Source organism: Martes martes, assembly GCF_963455335.1.
Source record: "Martes martes genome assembly, chromosome: 2".
NCBI lineage: Eukaryota > Metazoa > Chordata > Mammalia > Carnivora > Mustelidae > Martes > Martes martes.
The window spans coordinates 143,300,319-143,319,806 of record NC_137889.1 but is presented as its reverse complement, the minus strand read 5'-3'; the positions used below and the strand labels follow the sequence as shown (position 1 = coordinate 143,319,806).

General features: G+C 52.6%; 1 protein-coding gene across 1 annotated transcript in view; it reads right to left on the bottom strand.

Annotated features, from left to right (window-relative positions):
• The window catches only part of LOC308338340 (epididymis-specific alpha-mannosidase-like), a gene marked incomplete at both ends in the record, with an annotated part of 31,982 nt that extends 12,857 nt beyond the window's left edge, over positions 1 to 19,125 (bottom strand). The window contains 10 exons of the mRNA XM_080796350.1: positions 1,162 to 1,295; positions 1,671 to 1,809; positions 2,726 to 2,916; positions 4,258 to 4,456; positions 5,753 to 5,930; positions 7,367 to 7,455; positions 8,229 to 8,419; positions 11,428 to 11,533; positions 17,054 to 17,200; positions 18,988 to 19,125. Of these exons, the coding sequence (XP_080652476.1) occupies positions 1,162 to 1,295; positions 1,671 to 1,809; positions 2,726 to 2,916; positions 4,258 to 4,456; positions 5,753 to 5,930; positions 7,367 to 7,455; positions 8,229 to 8,419; positions 11,428 to 11,533; positions 17,054 to 17,200; positions 18,988 to 19,125 (1,512 nt within the window). The remainder of the gene's footprint in view (positions 1 to 1,161; positions 1,296 to 1,670; positions 1,810 to 2,725; positions 2,917 to 4,257; positions 4,457 to 5,752; positions 5,931 to 7,366; positions 7,456 to 8,228; positions 8,420 to 11,427; positions 11,534 to 17,053; positions 17,201 to 18,987) is intronic.
• Positions 19,126 to 19,488: the final 363 nt, after the last annotated feature.

The following is a 19,488-nucleotide window of genomic DNA, read 5'->3' as shown; positions in this document are numbered from 1 at the left end:
GCCAAGTCCCTCACTCTCCAGGGGAAGAATGCAGCATCTGAGCCCTGTGGGAAGCTTGGGAGCCCTATCAGCAACCCCAGGATGGCTGCACATACCATCCCACCCAGGCTTTGTAAGACATACATACCCTGTCCCTGCCCCTACTTCCAGCTCTGTCAATCTTCCTCGTCGGAGCACCACCATCTGTCACATTTCACATGTTCTTTTTTGGTTTCCTGCCTATTCCCCAGGGTGAGAATATGAGTCCTCTATGGACAGGGACTTCATGGGCTTGGTTATTAAGGAAGCCCAGAACCTAGGCCAGGGCCTGACACACAATAGGTGTCCAAAATATTTGTTGAGCGCATTTACTCAGAGTGGTGTTGTGTGTGGGCAAAGAAGGGGGTGCTAGGGGTTGGGTCTGCTGAAACCAACACCATCCCGTCTTCCTGATCAGGTCAGATGAACTCCTCCTCCTTCTGTACCAACTAAGGTCCCCAGGTGACCTCGCTCCCCAGGTCATCACTCTACACCACACATGTCCTTTAAGTGTCTGACCCGCCTATTCCCCATGGTGGTGCTGCTGTCCAGGGGATCAGCACTCTGCCCCGGCTGGACCAGAATGTGCCTCCGGGAGTGTTTGCTGGGTGGCTGATGTCAGCAACTCCTGCACATCCGCAGGGAAACCCTGGCACTGGGGGACAGGCAGGGTCCCTGGGCCCCTCGGCTGTCTCCAGGCTGTGGAAGGAAATGAGGGCAGACCACACACCGGTGTCCGGGTGTGCAGACACAGGCACCTGGACCAGCCTAGAGCATCAGCACCTCTGCAAGTCTGAAGACTCCTGAGGGCCTTTCCACAGAAAGTGGATAGTTACATGAGAACATAAATATGCCCCATGTCAAGGGCGTGAGGAGTAGCCTCCCAACCAGGGCAGGCCACCCAGGAGACCCTCCAGGGAGGGGACAGTGCTGGGACTTCTGTGCACTTCAGATGCTCACAGACCAGTGAGAGTCCCCTGGTGGATCCCACTGACCTTACTGGATAAGGGTCCAAAAGGTATCCTCCAGGTGTGCCCCCCCGGTCACATGTTCATGTAAACTGCTCCCATTTCGGGAAGTGACCTCCTGGAACAAGTGTCAGCAGCAGCAAGTGTGCCCCTCTGCACACTGTCAGGGCCATACCTGTGCAGCCACTGGCTGGCCGAACTCATCTGTGACGCTGACCCTGGAGAAGCCCACAGTCAGGGTAACAAGGGTGGTGACCGTCCAGGCCAGGGGGTTGTAGACCACGGCAACGTGTCCCCTAGTTTCTGAGTCTGCACACAGAGAACCGCCCTTACCTGCTGCCACCGGACTCACCCAACACACCTGGGGGCCCCTGGCTACATGGGAAACTGAGGCAAGAGAGACACGTTCCTGCAGAGCTGCCAGGGCAGCTGACTATAGGACCAGTGGGCTAGTGTGCTCCTACACCCAGCAGGCCCCATACTCTGCTCAGGGCTCTGTGTCCTGTCCCCAGGAAGGGGAAAGTGGAAGGAATCACACAAGGCTCAGGGCCACACAAGGGATGTGGTTACAGAGTCTGAGGCTTGGGTTGTTCTAGTCCTCTCTGTGACCCCCAGCTCTCTGCTCAGAAGGGTTCAGAGCCCCCTCCCAGACCTGCAGGGCCAACCCACAGGGACCTCACTTACCTGAGTATGCTGAGGTCCTGTCCTGGACAATGGAGACCATCAGTTTGTGCACACCCTGCATCCCTGACCTCAGATTCTTCACGTACATGTCTCTCACCTTGGGGGTCTCAGTCCCAGTGATGGCATGATGGTGCTGCACCTGCGTCCCAACCAGAGTGGGGGAAACTCTGGATCAGGCCTGCCTCTGCAGACCACCTCCTCGGGGCTGGCATTCCTTTCCCTCTCACCAGGTGCTAGTGGAGCAGATGAATGTCCCTACCACATTCCAGACTAGGAAACTGAGGCCCCAAGACTGACGACCTTACAGAAACCCACTGAGTCCCCTAGCTTGGGCAGAAAACAGACATTTGCAAGGGACCTGCCCCAGCTTCATCTGCACTGTGTAGTCTGCCTGTGAGTGCCACTGGGATGCTCCAGGCACCCTCCATTCTCTGTACCGAAGTGGGTGTGGGATGAGCTTGTCTTCCTCAAAGGGAAACTGAGGCCCCACCAGCTAAAGCCACGGATCTCACCCACTCCAATAGACTCAAGTCTACCCATTCCACCCCCAACACAGTGGCATGTTCTGTCAGTTTTCCCACCTGTACAGTGGGGACACATGGAGACAGAACATTGGGAACAACTTGCTATGAGGCAGCCACTGTGCCAAGCAGCTCATGTACATTCTCACATTCAGTTGCCCCACCATCCTGGGGTGGGCATGAGCTTCTCAGTGTATAGGGAGGGAATTAGGGTTCAGAGAGGAAAGTCCTGAGCCTGAGGACACACAGCGGAGCGGGACTGAATCCATGCAGGACTGTAGGACACTAATGCTGCTTTTCTTTGCCCTTTGTCCTCTGGGTAAATTTGACTCTAAAGCCTACTGAAACTACCAGCTGAAGGCTATCAGAGCGTGATACTAGCCTTGGCCCAGGGTCCACCTGCACCTGCCATGGGACCACAGGCCACCTCGGTGTTCTTTTCTAGAAAGTGGACCTTTAGTGACCAGGGACTGGGGAAGTGCACTGCCCAGAAGGTTTCCAACCTGATCGTGTTGCTGAGATGCGTGCCCTTACCTCAGAGACTGCCCAGCGGAGCCTCTGGAGCTGCTTCAGGGCCCAGTCCAGGTCCAGGTGCTGGTGGGAAACCGGCCACACAGAGCGTGTGAACATGGACTCCCCAGCATACAACAGAGCACTGGCTCGCCTGGCCAGCCCCTTGAGCCTGCTGCGAGATGAGTAGAAGCCAGTCCAGGCCTGATGTGGACCTGGAGAGAAGGGCTGGCAGTTGGCATGAGTCTTCCTGGCCTGGGGGCTTCCCAAGACCAGGAGAGCTGAGGAAGCTGGGGCCTGGGCTCTGGTTCTGCCTGGGTCACCTATGAGGGTAGCCAAAGACTCCTACTCCAGCCAGGCCAGAAATGGCCCAGGGATTCCAGGGAGGGGCTGGGGTAAGTGTGAGTATGTAGTTGGCCTGGACCAGGCCTGGGATGGGGAACCAGAGAGCCCAGGGTGGACCTGGGAAACCTGAAACAGCCTGTGAGCCAAGGGCCTGGGAGACCTCGAGGGATAGGAGAGCGAGATGGGAGCCAAGTTGGCAGCACCCAGCTGATATAGGCCCTGAGTGTTGGCATGTGACTCAGGGGCAATGGGGAGTCCGGGACAAGCCTGCTATCACTGGGGTTCCACTGGCAGTCCAGGGAGGTGGGATAGGGGAGAGCTAAGGGATCCTGTGTCTGCTGCATGGACCTGCACGTAGAGAATGACTCCTGACCAAGACTGGGTGGGAGGAGGGGGGCTGGGTGCCTCCTGGCAGCATGGCTGGGTCCCACAGGTGGTTGACTGTCCCTATTGTTCTTGCCTTCTGCCTCCTCCCAGGCTGGGGAGTGTCTCCATTCCCTGACCTTCTCCCACATGACCTGAACACACCAGGAAGGGTAGCCAGCCCTGTGATCCGGGGAAAGGCTACAGGCTGTATGGTCAGGAGACCATGTTGTCCACAGCTCCTCCAGCAGGCTGAATGTCCTGGTCAGGCAGGGGCACCCTGCAGCCTAAGCTCTAAATCCCCAGTGACTCAGAGCAGGGACCAGGGATCACCGCACCTGTCCACTCTCCACATAAACATTGTCTCTCCTGGAGGGTTGCACCAAATCAAGCCCATTCAGAACACCTGCAGGACATTGCCCTATCTCCTCCCTCCTCGGTGTAGCCCCGCCCACTGCATCGTAGCCCCGCCCACACTCACGTAGCCTCCCCTACCTGGGCTGTAACCACGCCCACAAGGATGTAGTTACACTTGAACTGCAAGTGTAACCCCGCCCACATCAATTTGCCCCTCCCACTCCGGCTGTAACCAAGCTCACAGCCTTGTAGCCCTCCCAGGTGAAGGCAGCCAAGGCCTTGTGGATGTGGAAATAGGAAGCTATGGAGCCCTTCTGTGAGTGTCATGTCAATCTTAGGATGTCTAGGTGGGACAGGGTGTAGGGGCGGATGTGAGGGGCAGGGTCTGTATCAGCCCCGGTAACCCTCTCAGGCTTATCAGCAGGGCAGAGCAGACTGGGTGGGCACCCTCCCCAGCACCAGATCTGCAACCAACCTGCACGGGGTCATACCTGAGGAATAGGGCAGGAAGTCTTGGTGTTCACGGACATGCCAGGTGACATTGGTAGCTTGCAATGCACCGAAGTATTTGGCCAGCGTAGTGTACTCTACAGAGATGCCGAGTTTGGGTGTATTACTGTTGATGAATTCCAGCAGAGGGTCCATGTTTTCGAACTGCAGTGAGGCATTGAAGAACTGCTTGTCACACCCCTGCATGCAGGGACACAGCACAAAACCTTGGAATTCCTCTGCAGAGCCCAGCCCAGGCAGAACCCAGCCCAGCCCTCATCATCCCCATCAGGGGCCCTCCTGGCTCCCCGGCAGAACCTCCAACCAGCTCCCCAGGGGCATCCCTGCACCCACTTACCTTCCTTCCTCCCTTCTGTCCTTTCTTACTTCCTTCCTTCTTTCCTTCCTCTTTACTTTTTTCACTTTAAAGTCTTGTTAGTTTTAAATCATACTGTACATTACATCTCCAGAGCATGTTTCTTGTGTAACTGGAAGTCCGTACCTTCAACCACCTTGCCCAGAGCCTCCTCCCTCACCCCTCAACTCCAGAGACTGCTTGATGATTTTAGTATCACATTAAATGAGATCATGCAGTATTGGAATTCTCTGACTTATTTCTCCCCAGGGCCTTTTTTAAAGATCAACAGTATTACTATCCATCAATATCATTAATTATAACACCTGACAATTATGAATAACAGGGATAACAGCCATCACCCACAATTACAGACCTTCTGTGCCCCTTTCCACAAGCAGTCAAGATGTAAGAAGACAGGCTAGGGAGTGCCCTGCTGGGGTCTGAGCATGAATCCCCATCCTAGCTGCCCCGCAATGTGGCTGTACAGCCTCAAGACGATGCATTGACCTCTCTGGTTCTCAGGTCCCTCATTTCCAAAATGAGATACCAGCCATGCCCGCATCCTAGGCCCATGAGGCATAGTAAGTGGATGAGACAAATATATCACATGGAAGGTGCCTGTACCCTGGGGGTGCTCCATGAAAGAGAGCTCTGCATGTGATGGTGAGGAGGAGAGGCAAAAGGAGGAGGAGGACGTCCATGTCTGACACTGTCATGGGGCATGTCTCCTGTCGGCCCCAGATCAAGCCTGTGAGGCAGGACCTGTCATGATTCCCACTTCAGAGACAAGGAAACTGAGACCCAGAGGGTAAGGCACACAACGACGGAGCAGGGGGCCAGGATTCCCGCCCAGGCCTCACATCCCAACACTGAGATGGGAAGATGAGGAGGAAGGAACTGAGGGGAGCTGGGGGGCTCGCATGGGCCAGGGGCTGTATTTCAGGTGGGAGAAGCTGGGGGAGTCCCAGGTGGTGGGAGGAGCTGGTGGAAGGGGTGAGGCCATGTGGTGTACAAGGAAGAGACAATGGCCCAGGGCTGATGATGGCAGCCTGGCCTGGCCCCTGAAGAGCCTGGTTGGGTGAGACTGGACAGGAGTCCAAAGCTGTGTTGGGGACACTAAGTGTGGGACCCCGCCTTACCCAGGGCCAGAGGAGATGTGACGTCTGGAACCAGGCGGCCCGTTCTTTCACATTGTCCACAAGAAGATCTACATAGTATTTCATGTTGTTCCAAGTGATGGGTGCAGACTTGGGTTGAGATAGCCTATTGGATGGAGGCTCCAGGAAGACAGCCGAGCCATCCCAGTAAAAGCCTTCCCTGAAGGGGTGTAAAGGGTTAGCTGACTCCACCTTGAGAAGGGAGGCAACTTGGGGTCCAGGAGGTCAGGCAGGGTGCAGCTGGACCCAGGCAGCTCAGGGAGTGCAGACCACCACTCAGGCCTCCATCTCCCATTTTTTTTATCTTTTATTTATTTCAGAGAAAGAGTGAGCCAGAGAGCAAAAGCCAGGGAAGAGGCAGAGGGGGGAGAGATGCAGACTTCCCACTGAGGATGGAGCCTGATGTGAGGCTCCATCCCGGGACCAAGGGATCATGACCTAATCTGAAGGCAGATGCTTCACCGACTGAGCCACCCAGATGCCCTCCTTCTCCCACCTGTGTGATAAGCAACTCAATGCTGTCCCACCAGAGTACTGCAGACAGATGAGGCTCAAACACACATGTCATGGTTGACCAGCTGTATATCTTGAACACGGCCCCTTCCCCGGACCGACACTGCCTCATCCAACACATGGAGCCCACAGTCCGTGCCTCCCCACTTCCACCCCTGGGGATCTCATGGGATTCCTTTCATTGAGGGGTTCTCGGGGCCAATAAGATGACCGTCAGACCTGGGTCTAAGGCCCCAAGCAGGGTGAGGCAAGAGAGGCACTGTGTCCCAGGGTGAATGGTAAGGGAGTGCTGAGTCTCAGTATGGGACATAGAGATAAGTTAGTGTCCTATTTCAAAACTCAGACTTAATGCAAAGCAAATTGTCATGAACAGAATCCCAACATTTCTCTAAGGACAAGGACAGTATTCTGGATTTTCCCTTTTGCCTCAGGCTCCAATTTGGTCCACATGGCAGAGAACCCAAGATCAACCCTACGGGTCTGGATGCCCCCTTAGGGTCCTCCCTGCCTCACTCTGGCCTGCACAGGGTAACATAGGGTGGACCCTGGACCAGCCGCCAGGAGCCGCCACTTGGATCCTCTCCTGTCTCCTCATCCATAAAATGACCTGATGGTTGTCATGAAGGATAAAGGAAAGACATCAGCAGAAAACCCTGGATACAGGCCTGACACAGAGCGGGGCCTGACAAACAAGAATGACTAGTCCTGTAGTCCGTGTCTGGCATCCTTCTCGCCATCTGCCCTTCACCTTGCCCACTAATCTCTCCTGTTCCAGGACCAGCAAGCCTGTTGCCCACAGCCTCCCAGGTATAAAGGGCCAGAGCAGAACCCAGGGCCTCCAACCCGAAGAGTCCTCGGGCTGGCTGCTCCGATGATGTGGAGATCTTGGAGCCAGCCACCAGAACCACCCAGACCCCGCCACAGCTGACCATGGGTCAGCACTGAGCGGCCCTTTCCCAGTTTCTCTTTCTGTAAGCTGGAGAGCTCAGAGCATCTGCCAAGGGGGTGGATGGAGAGTGAGCAGTGTCTCTGGTCATACAGGGAGGGTGCTTAGAACACAGGCTGCCCCGGGAAGGTGCTCACGAGCAGTAGCTGTACTGGTCCAAGACGTGTGTGAAGATTTCCTGCTCAGCCGCCAGGGATGGGGACCCTCGCCACACGAACTGTAGACCCTGCAAACCCCAAGGGAACAGAATGAAGGCCCAGGGGCAACACAGCTGCCCTGGTTCTGCCTCCCCCAGTCCCACCTGGGACTCCCTCCAGGGTTCAGGACTCCATCCCCTCTGCGGGCTCCTCTCGACTCCCTCGGACCTCCCACAGCCTCATATGGTGGTGGAAACTGCCCTCCAGAAGGAGCCAGCCTGCTCCTGCCCCTTTCCACCCCTGGCAGCACTGTCTCTGCCAAGGCCTGCTAGAGAAGCTCATTCTGGCTCTGCTTGAATACCTCCTGGCACAGGGAGCTGCCCACCTCTCACTAAGCCTGCAGTCTGTTTCTTCATTGCTCTCATGGTTAGAACCCAGGCAGGGTAGCAAAGGAGGGAGAAATCCTGCTTCTATTAAGTACTAGCCAGCGGGATGCTGGGACCACGTGCATGTTCTCTGATTCTTCTGTGCCTCAGTTTCTGCGTGGGAGAAATGGGGAGGCCCCACCCAGGCCCAAGCAGCACAGAGTCAGCTGCAGGAGAAGTGGACCAATGAGGGAAGGGAACTCCATACATGGCATGGCCTGTGGTGGGATTCAGGACGACCTTGCTTCTCTCACCCACTAGAACCCAAGTCCACCTTCATCTGTTGCTGCCCGTGGCAGCCTGCATTTGTCTCAGACCACTCTTGCCTGAGTCATGCTGCAGAGAATACTCATTCCTGCAGGGGCATGGGAGCAGACCCTGCACACAGGGGGAAAAGGCAGCGGCCAGAGGCAGCAGTGCATATGCTCATGACTCACTTGGTCTTTCTGCATGGCACCCTTCAGGTCATAGTCGATCCGGGAGATGACGTGAGCGTAGAAGCCCGCCAGGGCAAATAGGGTGGGGGTCGTGGCAGAGGCGCCAAAGGAGTCGACTTGCCAGGAAAACCGTGGCCGGATCCCAAAGGTTTCATATAAGAACCCGTGTCCTTCTGCAAAGAGAGCACTGCCTTGCTGGTGACAGGAACAGGCCCCTTGCCACCTGCTCACTCAGGGACCTTGCCCCTCCATGGGGCTGGAATGTCATCTGGGGCCGGGCTGCAGGAGATCCTAACACAGAGGGGGCCACACCAGGATCCTCTGATGTTTCCTTTACTCGTTCATGACATTAGAGTCACCACATGGGCCTGAGCCATTCCAGAGGACCCCAGGCCTGTTGGACAGAGCCAAGAACAGACCAGAGACCAGGCCAAGTCAGGAGAGGTGAGTGCTGCCAGGCGTCAGTGGCTAAGAAGGTTGGGGTCTGAGGCACCCCGGAGGGAATGAGGACCAGCCAGTGTGCACGGACCTGGCATGGGATTCCAGGCCCTCAGGGACAGCAGGGGGAGGAGGCAGAGGGTGATCAAGAAGCAGAGGAGACCAGGATGGAGCAGTGGAGGCAAGAGATCTGGGGATTGTCGGGTCTGGGATTATGAGGGAGTGGACAATAGCATCTCAGGAGAGAGGGCAGGTAGTACAAAGAAGAGTCCTCTCTATAGACAGGGAGCCAGAGCCAGGCAGACCTGATTGCTGCCTGTTCAGTATCCCCTTCTCCTGCACTCAGAGAATCCTCACTTTGTTCAGGGGGTGCCATTCCCACCCCCAAGGGATGAATTACCATTGGTCTCAGCTGCTTGTGGCGAGTTCATTCCCCTCTAGCAAATACTTGTGTTCTCAGCCTGGCTGGAAGCTAGAGTTGGGAATGGACCCCAGTTGGAGCCAAAAAGATGTGTGCCTTAAGTTTGTTTTGTTTTAGGGAAAGATTTCCCACCTTCATTAAAAACAGCAAGTCAAATTGGGTGAAGGAGAGAAGTGAGTTGGGGGATATCGGAAGGGGAGACGAACCATGAGAGACTGTGGACTCTGAGAAACAAATTGAGGGTTTTGGAAGGGAGGGGTGGGGGATTGGGATAGCCTGGTGGTGGGTATTAAGGAAGGCACACATTGCATGGAGGACTGGGTGCATAAACAATGAATCTTGGAACACGGGGGAAAAAATTAAGTTAAAAAAAAAAAACAGCCAGTCAGAACGATTGTCCCTTTGTCCCTCTTCCTGACTTGAGTGGGGATATATAGGAACATTGAGCCTGGAGCTGCGGCAGCTGTTGAGGACCTGGAGGGGTGGCACATGAGACACAGGGAAACATCAAAGAGCTGCAGAAGGGGACCCCAAAGCAACCCACCAATGCAATACAGGACATGCCCTTAAGACTCAAGTCGCTGTTGGGGCGCCTGGGTGGCTCAGTGGGTTAAAGCCTCTGCCTTCGGCTCAGGTCATGATCCCAGAGTCCTGGGATCGAGTCCCACATCGGGCTATCCGCTCAGTAGGGAGCCTGCGTCCTCCCCTCTCTCTCTCTCTCTCTGCCTGCCTCTCTGTCTACTTGTGATCGCTGTCTGGCAAGTAAATAAATAAAATCTTTAAAAAAAAAAAAAAAGACTCAAGTCGCTGCTCCTAAGGTTCCTGGCCCTCTAGCACAAAGCACCCCCGAGCCCCAAATGAAGAGGTGATTACTGAAGGAAACTGTAATTATCCCATGGAAAGATGTCCTCCTACTCCTTCTAGTCTCAGAAGCCCACCCTCCCTGTCAGCATCAGCAGGTGCAGAGTCCCTAGGCTAGACCACGCCTTCCAAGACACGTGCTCCCACTGACCAATGGGCTGTGAGCTCAGTGTTGGAGGCCATTCCCCAGCATCTCTTGGGGGCCCTTCGGGTCACGTGACTGCATCCTGGCCAATGAGACAGGAGAAGGACATTTGGCCTACACCCCATAGAATCCCTGCAGACCAAAGACAACCTGGGAGTAGGGGCATGGGGCCGGGCCGAGAGCTAGTGGTAGACAACCCCGGGACCGGAGGGGCCCGGATGGTCACAGGTGTGTCCCCTCCTCCAGGCGAGATCTTTCCCTTCTCTGCACTGCAGCGGTGGCGCCCCCGAGCCTGACGCAAGCCAGGCTCTCCCACTCGGGATGCGGTGGGGGTGCAGCTCTCGCTCAGGAACCTGCCCTCGTCTCACCTCTGTGGGGGGTCCCAGCTGGGGAGCTGGCCCCTAAGCGAGTGGGAGGAGGGGGCGGCGGCCACACTCAGCTTTCCCTGGTCACCAAGTGCTGAGGGCCGGTGTCTCTCCTTCCAGAGAAGTGTTGGGTCTCAGACTAAGGTGGGTGTGGGCGGCCCTCAAGGGCAGGGTTACAGGGGCCCCTCCATTCCCTCCCTCCCCTGCGGGCAGCCTGCAGGGGCCTGTCATGGCAAAGAGACACCTCAGAGCGAAGAGGAGGGCCCGTGCCTCTGCCCACCGACGTGCTGGAGGAGGGGTGGTGATGACAGGGGAGGCGGCGGCGGTTGGGTGGGGTGCGGATGGGGGCGGTACGGTCAGGACGCTGGTGGTAATGATGCTGGAAGTGATGATGGTGGTCATCATGATGGTGACACAGGTGGTGTACATGGTGCTGCGGCTGTCAGTGTGGACGGGGAGAGGGTGTTCATGCAGGTGGTGACCTGAGTAATGGAGGTGGAGAGGGAGGCCTCACTGGTGCAGGTGGCGCTGGGTGTACTGGTGGGGATGGCGGGGATGGCATCTAACCCTCACTGCTTATCTCCTGGGAGCCACGGGCTCCACTTCGTGGGCCCCGATGAATTGTCCCAATTTGATCCTCACAAGTACCCTGTGAGGGAGGCAGTGTGGTCAAACTCCTTTAGGCCATGAGGAAAGGCAGGCCCAGTGAGGGGACATCCCTTGCCCAGGGTCCTGGGGCTGGGAATGCACAGACACAGGATAGACCCAGGCCATCTGGTCTTGAGACCATGCTCCACACCCCTGCACTCAGCAGCACTGGCAGGAGGGTGGCACTCACCAGTGACTGTTTCCACTGGCCGCAGTGTCCCGCTCAGAGGGGAAGACCAGCCCAGAGCTGGGGTTCAGGATACCAGTCCCAGTGTATTTGGAGGCCCCAGGATAACCTGAGGTGGGGAAGGGGGACCTAACCTGTGAGCTGCAGGATCTGGTCATCAAAGTGGGTCACGGCCTCGTCATGCATGACCTGGCCCCCGATGACAAACTCCAGGCGTCTTGTGGCCAGGAGATGGTGGACCTTGGTGACAAAGAGAGAGAACAAAGCCAGGTTAGAACCCCAGAGTTGGGATGGGTCTGTGGGGACATGCCTCCGGTGTCTCATGGTGCCTTCCCCCACACCCGCAGGTGCATTCATTTTGCAAGAGCAGCAGGTCAGACCTGCCTCCCAACACCCACACCAGCACCTGGCCCATGGCTGCTACTTGATCTGAAACTACCTGTAGCTCTGTCTCTACTTCTGTCTCTACCTCCATATCTACTTCTGTATCTACCTCCTTGTCTACCTTTTCCTCTGTCTCCATGTCTGTATCTATATCTGTTAAATTGTCACTGCTGGAATAACTTCAGATGTATCAAAAACTTGCAAAAATTGTGCAAACAGCTCCTGTGGATCCCTTCCCCTGTTTTGTTCGCTGTGAACCTTCTTTGAACCTATTTGCCATAGAGCTCCCATATCTCCTTATAACCTGGTACAGTTTTCTCTAGGCCATTTGAAAGTGCCAGTTGGACATAGCATACCTGCTCCCTATTCCTTCACTGTGTGTTCTGTCAGGACAGGGTAATTATAGCCATAGTACAATTCTCAAAATCAGGACACTTACCATTAATGCAACACTGTAGTTAATCCAGACTTCATCCAAATGTTCCCAGTTGTTCAAGGAAGGCCCTGTTACTGGTATGCGGCTCAGCCTAGAATGGGGCCCAGCCTTCCCTGTCATGTCTCGTCATTGTCCTGTATACCCAACACTTCTTCAACCCGTATGTCCTCTTGCTCAGCTTGATCATTTTGGGGATTACAGGCCAGGGATGTTGGAGAGTGTCCTCCTGCTTGTGTTGCCTCATGACTGGCTGGTATTTTTTTATAAACTTTTTAAACTTTAAATTCAATTAATTAGCATATTATGTATTATTAAGTTCAGAGGTAGAGGTCAGTGATTCATCAATGTTATAAAACACCCAGTGCTCATTACATCACATGCCCTTCTTAATGCCCATCCTCCCATTAACCCATCTCCCACACCCCCTCACCTGAGCAACTCTCACTCAGCTGGTTTCCTATGATTAAGGGTCTTTTATGGTTTGTCTTCTTCTCTGATTTTGTCTTGTTTTATTTTTTTCCTCTCTTCCCCATGATCCTCTGTTTTGTGTCTTAAATCCCACATATGAGTAAGATCATATGATAATTGTCTTTCTCTGACTGATTTATTTCTCTTAGTGTATTACCCTCTAGCTCCACCCACATCATTGCAAATGGCAAGATTTCATTTTTTGATAGCTGAGTAGTATTCCATTGTGTATATATATATATATATATATATATATATATATATATACCACATCTTCTTTATCCATTCATCTATTGATGGACATCTAGGTTCTTTCCATAGTTTGGCTATTGTGGACATTGCTGCTATAAACATTGGGGTGCACATGCCCCTTTTGATCACTACATTTGTATCTTTAGGGTAAATACCTGGTAGTGTCAGTGCTGGGTCATAAGGCAGCTCTATTTTCAACTTTTTGAGGAAACTCCATACTGTTTTCCAGAGTGGCTGCACCAGTTTGCATTCCCATCAACAGTGTAGGAGGGTTCCCCTCATCAACACTGTTCCCCTCATCAACATCTGTTGTTTCCTGTCTTGTTAATTTTAGCCATTCTGACTGGTGTGAGGTGGTATCTCACTGTGGTTTTGATTTTTATTTCCTGATATCAAGTGATGTTGAGCACTTTTTCATGTGTCTGTTGGCCATTTGTATGTCTTCTTTGGAGAAATGTCTGTTCATGTCTTCTGCCCATTTCTTGTTTGGATTATTTATTCTTTGGTGTTGAGTATGATAAGTTTAATATAGATTTTGAATACTAGCCTTTATCTGATATGTCATGCAAATATCTCTCATTCTCTCAGTTGTCTTTTGGTTTTGTTGACTGTATCCTTTGCTGTACAAAAGCTTTTTGTCTAAAAAAAATTTTTTTTGTCTTGACGATATCCCAATAGTTCATTTGTGCCTTTGCTTTCCTTGCCTTTGGAGACATGTCTCACAAGAAGTTGCCATGGGTGAGGTTGCAGAAGTTGCTGCCTGTGTTCTCCTCTTTTGATGGGTTCCTGTCTCACATTTAGAGCTTTCATCTATTTTGAGTCCATTTTTGTGTATGGCATAAGGGAATGGTCCAGTTTTGTTCTTCTGCATATGGCTATCCAATTTCCCAACACCATTTACTAAAGAGACTGCCCTTTTTCCCTTGGATATTCTTTCCTGCTTTGTCAAAGTTTAGTTGACCATAGAGTTGAGGGTTCATTTCTAGGCTCTCTATTTTTGCTGCGTTAATCTATGTGTCTGTTTTTGTGCCAGTACCATACTGTCTTGATGATTACACCTCTGTAATAGAGCTTAAAGTCTGAAATTGTGATGCCACTAGCCTCATAGAATGAGTCCAAAAGTTTTCCTTCCATTTCTATTTTTTGAAACACCTTTATAAGAACAGGTATTAATTGTTCTTTAAATATTTGGTAGAATTCCCCCGGAAAGCCATTCAGCCCTGGACTCTTGTTTATTGGGAGATTTTTGATGGCTGCTTCAATTTCCTTGCCAGTTATGGGTCTGTTCGAGTTTTCTATTTCTTCCTGTCTCAGTTCTGGTAGTTCATATGATTCTAGAAATGCGTCCATTTCTTCCTGATTGCCTAATTTGTTGGTATATAGTTGTTCATAATATATTCTTAGAATTGTATTTCTTTGGTGTTGGTTGTGATCTCTCCTCTTTCGTTCACGATTTTATTTATTTGGGTCCTTTCTCTTTTCTGTTTGGTGTGTCTGGCCAGGGATTTATCAATCTTAATTCTTTCAGAGAATCAGCTCCTAGTTTTGTTGATCTGTTCTACTGTTCTTTTGGCTTCTAGTTCATTGATTTCTGCTCTAATCTTTATTAATTCTCTCCTGATGGGTTTGGGCTTTATTTGGTGTTCTTTCTCCAGCCCCTTTAGGTGTAAGGTTAGCTTCTGTATTTGACAACTTTCTTGTGTCTTGAGAAAGGCCTGTAGTGTTATATACTCCCCTCTTAGGACCGCCTTTGTTGCATCTCAAAGTTTTTGTTTTTGTTTTTAAATATTTTATTTATTTATTTATTTGACAGAGACAGACAGAGCAAGAGAGAGGATATACAAATGGAGGTACTGGGAGAGGGAGAAGCAGGCTTCCTACAGAGGAGAGAGTCTGATGCGGGGCTCTGTCTCAGGACCTTGGGATCATGACCTGAGTCAAAGGCAGATGTTTAATGTCTGAGCCTCCCAGGTGCTCTGCGTCTCAAAGGTTTTGAACAGTTGTGTTTTCATTTTCATTTGTTTCCATGAATTTTTTAAAATTCCTCTTTAATTTCTTGGTTGACCTGTTCATTGTTTACTAGGATGCTCTTTACCCTCCATGTTTTTTAATTCTTTCCTTCTCCTCTCCATCTCCCCATGTCTTCTGTGTTATTCCTTATGCTCCACAAATAAGTGAAACCAGATGATAATTGACTCTCTCTGCTTGACTTATTTCACTCAGCATAATCTCTTCCAGTCCTGTCCATGTTGATACAAAAGTTGGGTATTCCTTCCAAATTTCCTCTTGTGAGTGAGTTCCCATTTCAAAGCTTTGTGGTCTGAACATTCACAGGGACTGATTCCATTCTTCTGGTACCGGTTGAGACCAGATTTGTGACCCTGTATGTGATATATTCTAGAGATTGTTCCAGGTTCAGTTCAGAAGAATGTGTATTCTCTTGCTTTAGGATGGAAGTCTCTGAATGTATCTGTGAAGTTCATCTGATCAGTGGGTCATTCAAGGACCTTGTTTCCTTGCTAATCTTAGATGATCTGTCCATTGTAGTGAGGGAGGTGTTCAAGTTGCCTAAGATTACAGTATTATTATCTATGTGTTTCCTTAATTTTGTTTTAATTGGTTTATATAATTAGCAGCTCCCATGTTAGGGGCATAAATATTTACAATGGTTAGATCTTGTTGGATAGACACCTTAATTATAATATAGTGTCCTTCCTCATCTCTTATTACAGTCTTTGGTTTAAAATCTAATTTGTTGGATATAAGGATTGCCACCCCAGCTTTCTTTTGATGTCCATTAGCATGATAGATGGTTTTCCACCCTCTCACTTTCAATCTGGAGACGACTTACAGTCTAAAATGAGTCTCTTGCACACAGAATATCAATGGGTCTTGCTTTTTTGGCTGATAAGTGTTTTTTAATTAAATGAAGGAATGGAGGGATGGAGACATGGGCAGTAGGGAGAGACAGTGGTGGTGAGTCCAGTGCACTCTTTGGAGACTGTAGTTTCCATTTGCTTTTAGGACTGTCAGGGTCTCATGATTATTGACTCCAAGATGATTGAATGGGCTCCTGTTGCATACTGTTTTACAGGAGCACCTACCACATCCCAGGCACTTTCCAGACCCTGGGGGTTCATGGGAGCAAGTAGAGAAAAGTCCCTGCTTCCAGGGAGCCATGCCATGAGTGGTCTGCCCAGGACTCTGGTGGGTCATATCCCTCCTCAAGGATGAGGAGAGACAGATGGGTTTGGGGTGTCCCCATAGAGGGCAGCCCACCACTGGACACCTTGAGAGACCCGCTTCACTCAGACCTGCCCAGCTCAGTGTCCCAACCATCCAGTATCAGCTCTGTTACCATGGGCCATTCACCTGCCCTCTTTGAACCAGGACCATCTATGCAGCATGAGGTAACTATCCCCACCATACACCCTGTTGGGAGGACGTGGTGACATAGACTGTAAAAAGTAGAAGCCAGCACCTGGCACTTGGCCAGTGCCCACACCATGCGAGGCTCCTCCTTACAACTCCACAGGGTGCAGGTTCAAGACACCCCTCAGGTGGGATCCAGTGAAGTCGTCCCTTCACCTTCTCAGCTTTGCCACTTGGGCAAATCTCTCACCTCTCTGTCAGTGACCATTGTGGAGGAAGTTGAACGTCAGGGAGGGGACCAGGTCCACAGTGTCCTCCCAGGTACACACATCCCACATTCATCAGAACCCAGCAGATCTGAGGAGGGGGAGATCACTCCCATTTACACAGGCAGGACCTGGAGCTCAGAGAATGCACCCCTGCCTGAGGCTGAACTGAGTCCCAGGTTGGCCCCCCTTAGAGGCCTGCTTCCCAGGGCCTCTCTAACCCTGCACCCCGTGATGCCTTCTGTGACCCACTTTAAATGCAGACACTGGGGCACCCTGGGCAGGGTGGTCAGCTGCAAGCCACAGAGCCATGCAGATGGTAGATGAAGTGGGAGGTGGGGTCCAAAGAGACCCCATTCCACACAAGATGAGTGCAGGGCTGACTTCTTAGAGCGCCATTTCACACCAACAGCCACAAAAGTAGATAAAACCAAACCCGTCCTTTGGGCTGGGCTGAGCAGAAACCAGAGCTAAACAAGTCATGTGAAGCGCCCAGTGCACCTGGCCTGAGAGCTTCAGGCCACACAGCCCCGGACACAGGGCTTCCCTGCCTGGGGATCCCTCCCTCCCAGACCGCAGTACCTGGCGCTTCTGCCTGTCTGAGGCGATGCCATCCCACCACAGCCGGAAGTACTCCTGCTCCACGACGATGAAGCAGCGATGCTCCTGGAGCATGAGCTCCTGCACCACGGAGGTGTAGACATTGGCCGCGTAGGCCTGTAGGCTTTCCTGTGGAGGGGGCACCCCATCACACCAGCTCCCATGGAGGCTCCCAGAGGCTTGGCCCCAAGGATCCAGTACTACAATCCCTAGTGACAGAGGGTCCCTGGACCCTACAACTTCCTTCGGGTATCTGCCCTGGGCTCTTCTTCTCTTCCTCCTTTGCCAATCCAACAGAGACACATAAGGACCACTCTGTGCTGGACACACAGTGCCAGGTGGCCCTGAGACAGTGGTATGGCTCTCCTGCCTCTGATGAGATCCTGCTGATCTAGGGAGAGAAGTGATGTTCCAGACCATGACACAGGTTGTGCCTAGGGGACAGGGACGGCTTCCCCAAGGGGCAGGGTGGCTGGCCCTGAGTGTGCAGTAAGGATACAGCCCAATGAAGCTATAGGGTGACAGGGAGGAGGTCCAGGGACCCCATGGGGCCTGCTGGGCCGAGATGAGGGGCGTTGATGTTGAGAAGTGAGGCTGAAAGGAGCCACTCCTGGCCCCACGGGTAGTCATGGACATCTGCTGACCTGCCTCCCCCAGGCTAGAGGCTCCTTGGGACTAGCCATAGCTGCTTCCTATATGTGTCTCCAGGCTGGCACAAGGTGGTGCCCAGAGGGGCTCCCTAATGAAATGTAAAGATCCCTGGCAGGGAGGCCTCAGAAAGAGGGGTCATTCCTGGGTTCCCTCAGGCAAAACCTCAACCCTCTCTGGGCTCCAATTTTCTCTTCTGTAACTGAGGGCACCAAGCATGCTTCCCCACCATTCAGCAATCTCCACAAGCAGTGGAGTGTCCCCCCAGAGGCTTCCCAGTGTGTCCCAGAACTGGACTCCACACGCCTCCCCCAGTGTCAGATTCTCTTGCTGAGTCTCTCTCCAGCTGCCCCTCAGAAATGTCCTCAGAAAACTTACTGTATCCCTAATCCCAGAGAGTGTTTGTTCTCTTTTGGGTTTTCTTCCTGTTCCCACAAAAGAGCTGGAGGCGGCCTTGGTGACAATATGCAGTCACCTGACCCAGGATCCTGAGGAAATCTCATTCTCTTCCTACTCCTTTTCCGTCATTCGTTCCTTCTTGCGTTCATTCATTCCTGTACTTCTTCATACCTGCATTAATTCATTTGTTCCTTCATTCCTGCATTCATTCCTGCATTCATTCACTCAATCAGCAATAGCTGGTGCACCTCTTCTGTCTGCCAGGGTGGTGAGAACATGCCAGGAAATATAACCTATGAAGCCCTTGGCCTGTGACGTTAGCCTTCTGGTGGGGACAAGGGACCGACACCAAGCCCGCTACCAAATGTGCAAGGAAGGGAGGAGGGGAAGGGAATAGGGGCACACACAGGGATGCCAGGAAGGCCCCACCAGAAAGTGTTTTTGTGGGGACACATATAGGATGGGGGGCTCTAGGACAAGCTGGCTTGTTGGAGGAAGGCCTTCTGGGCAGAGGGAACAGCCCGTGTGAAGGGTCTGAGGCCTGTGCCATCCTACAGAAGGGGGACATGGGATTCAGAAAGAGAACAGAGTCCACCCGTGGTGCCCCAGTCATGGACTGCAACCATGGCCTGAGTCAAGCCCATGTATCTTCACCTGACTATCCCTAGCACAGATGGGGAAACTGAGGCCATAGACTGGCGCCAAGCACCCCAAGTGAGCCTCCCTGGTCTCCAGCAGAGTCAGGTCATAGCCCAGGCTGCTCCCTTGAGGATGTCAGCCAACACCAGGCTTCAAACCCACCCCGGGATCTAGCAGGGAAAAGGAAGTTGAGCTCCAGGGGTTCTGGGGGATGGTGAACGGGCACCTACCTGCACAGTGTAGATCCAGCCCACATCCATGTGACTGTGGGGAACCACAAAGACCCTGATGGGCTTCATGGGCTGGGCCACCGGGAACCACAGTACCACCAGCTGTGTGAGAATGGGAAGCCAGCCGGGCAGCCCCATCCCAGTGGCTGGTTGGCAGGGGCTACTGCTGGCCATCACTTGCTGTCCACTGGTGACTGGCCCCCTAGCAGAGAACAGTGCTCCTGACCCATGGGTAGGGGGGGGACGGGAGCAGGAGGAGCGGCACTCGCAGCAGTGTTGTCACCTGAGCCAGAAGAGGGGGCGGCCCTTGGACATCACTATTTGGCGCTCCGCCCCCATCACCAGTGTCTGGGCACTGATGTTGATTTTTTTAATTTGTTTTATTTAAATTCAATTATTTAACCTATAACGTGTTCACCCAGTGGTCGTCACATCATGTGCCCATCTTGATGCCCATCACCCAGTTACCCCATCTCTCCATTCACCTCCCCTCCAGCAACC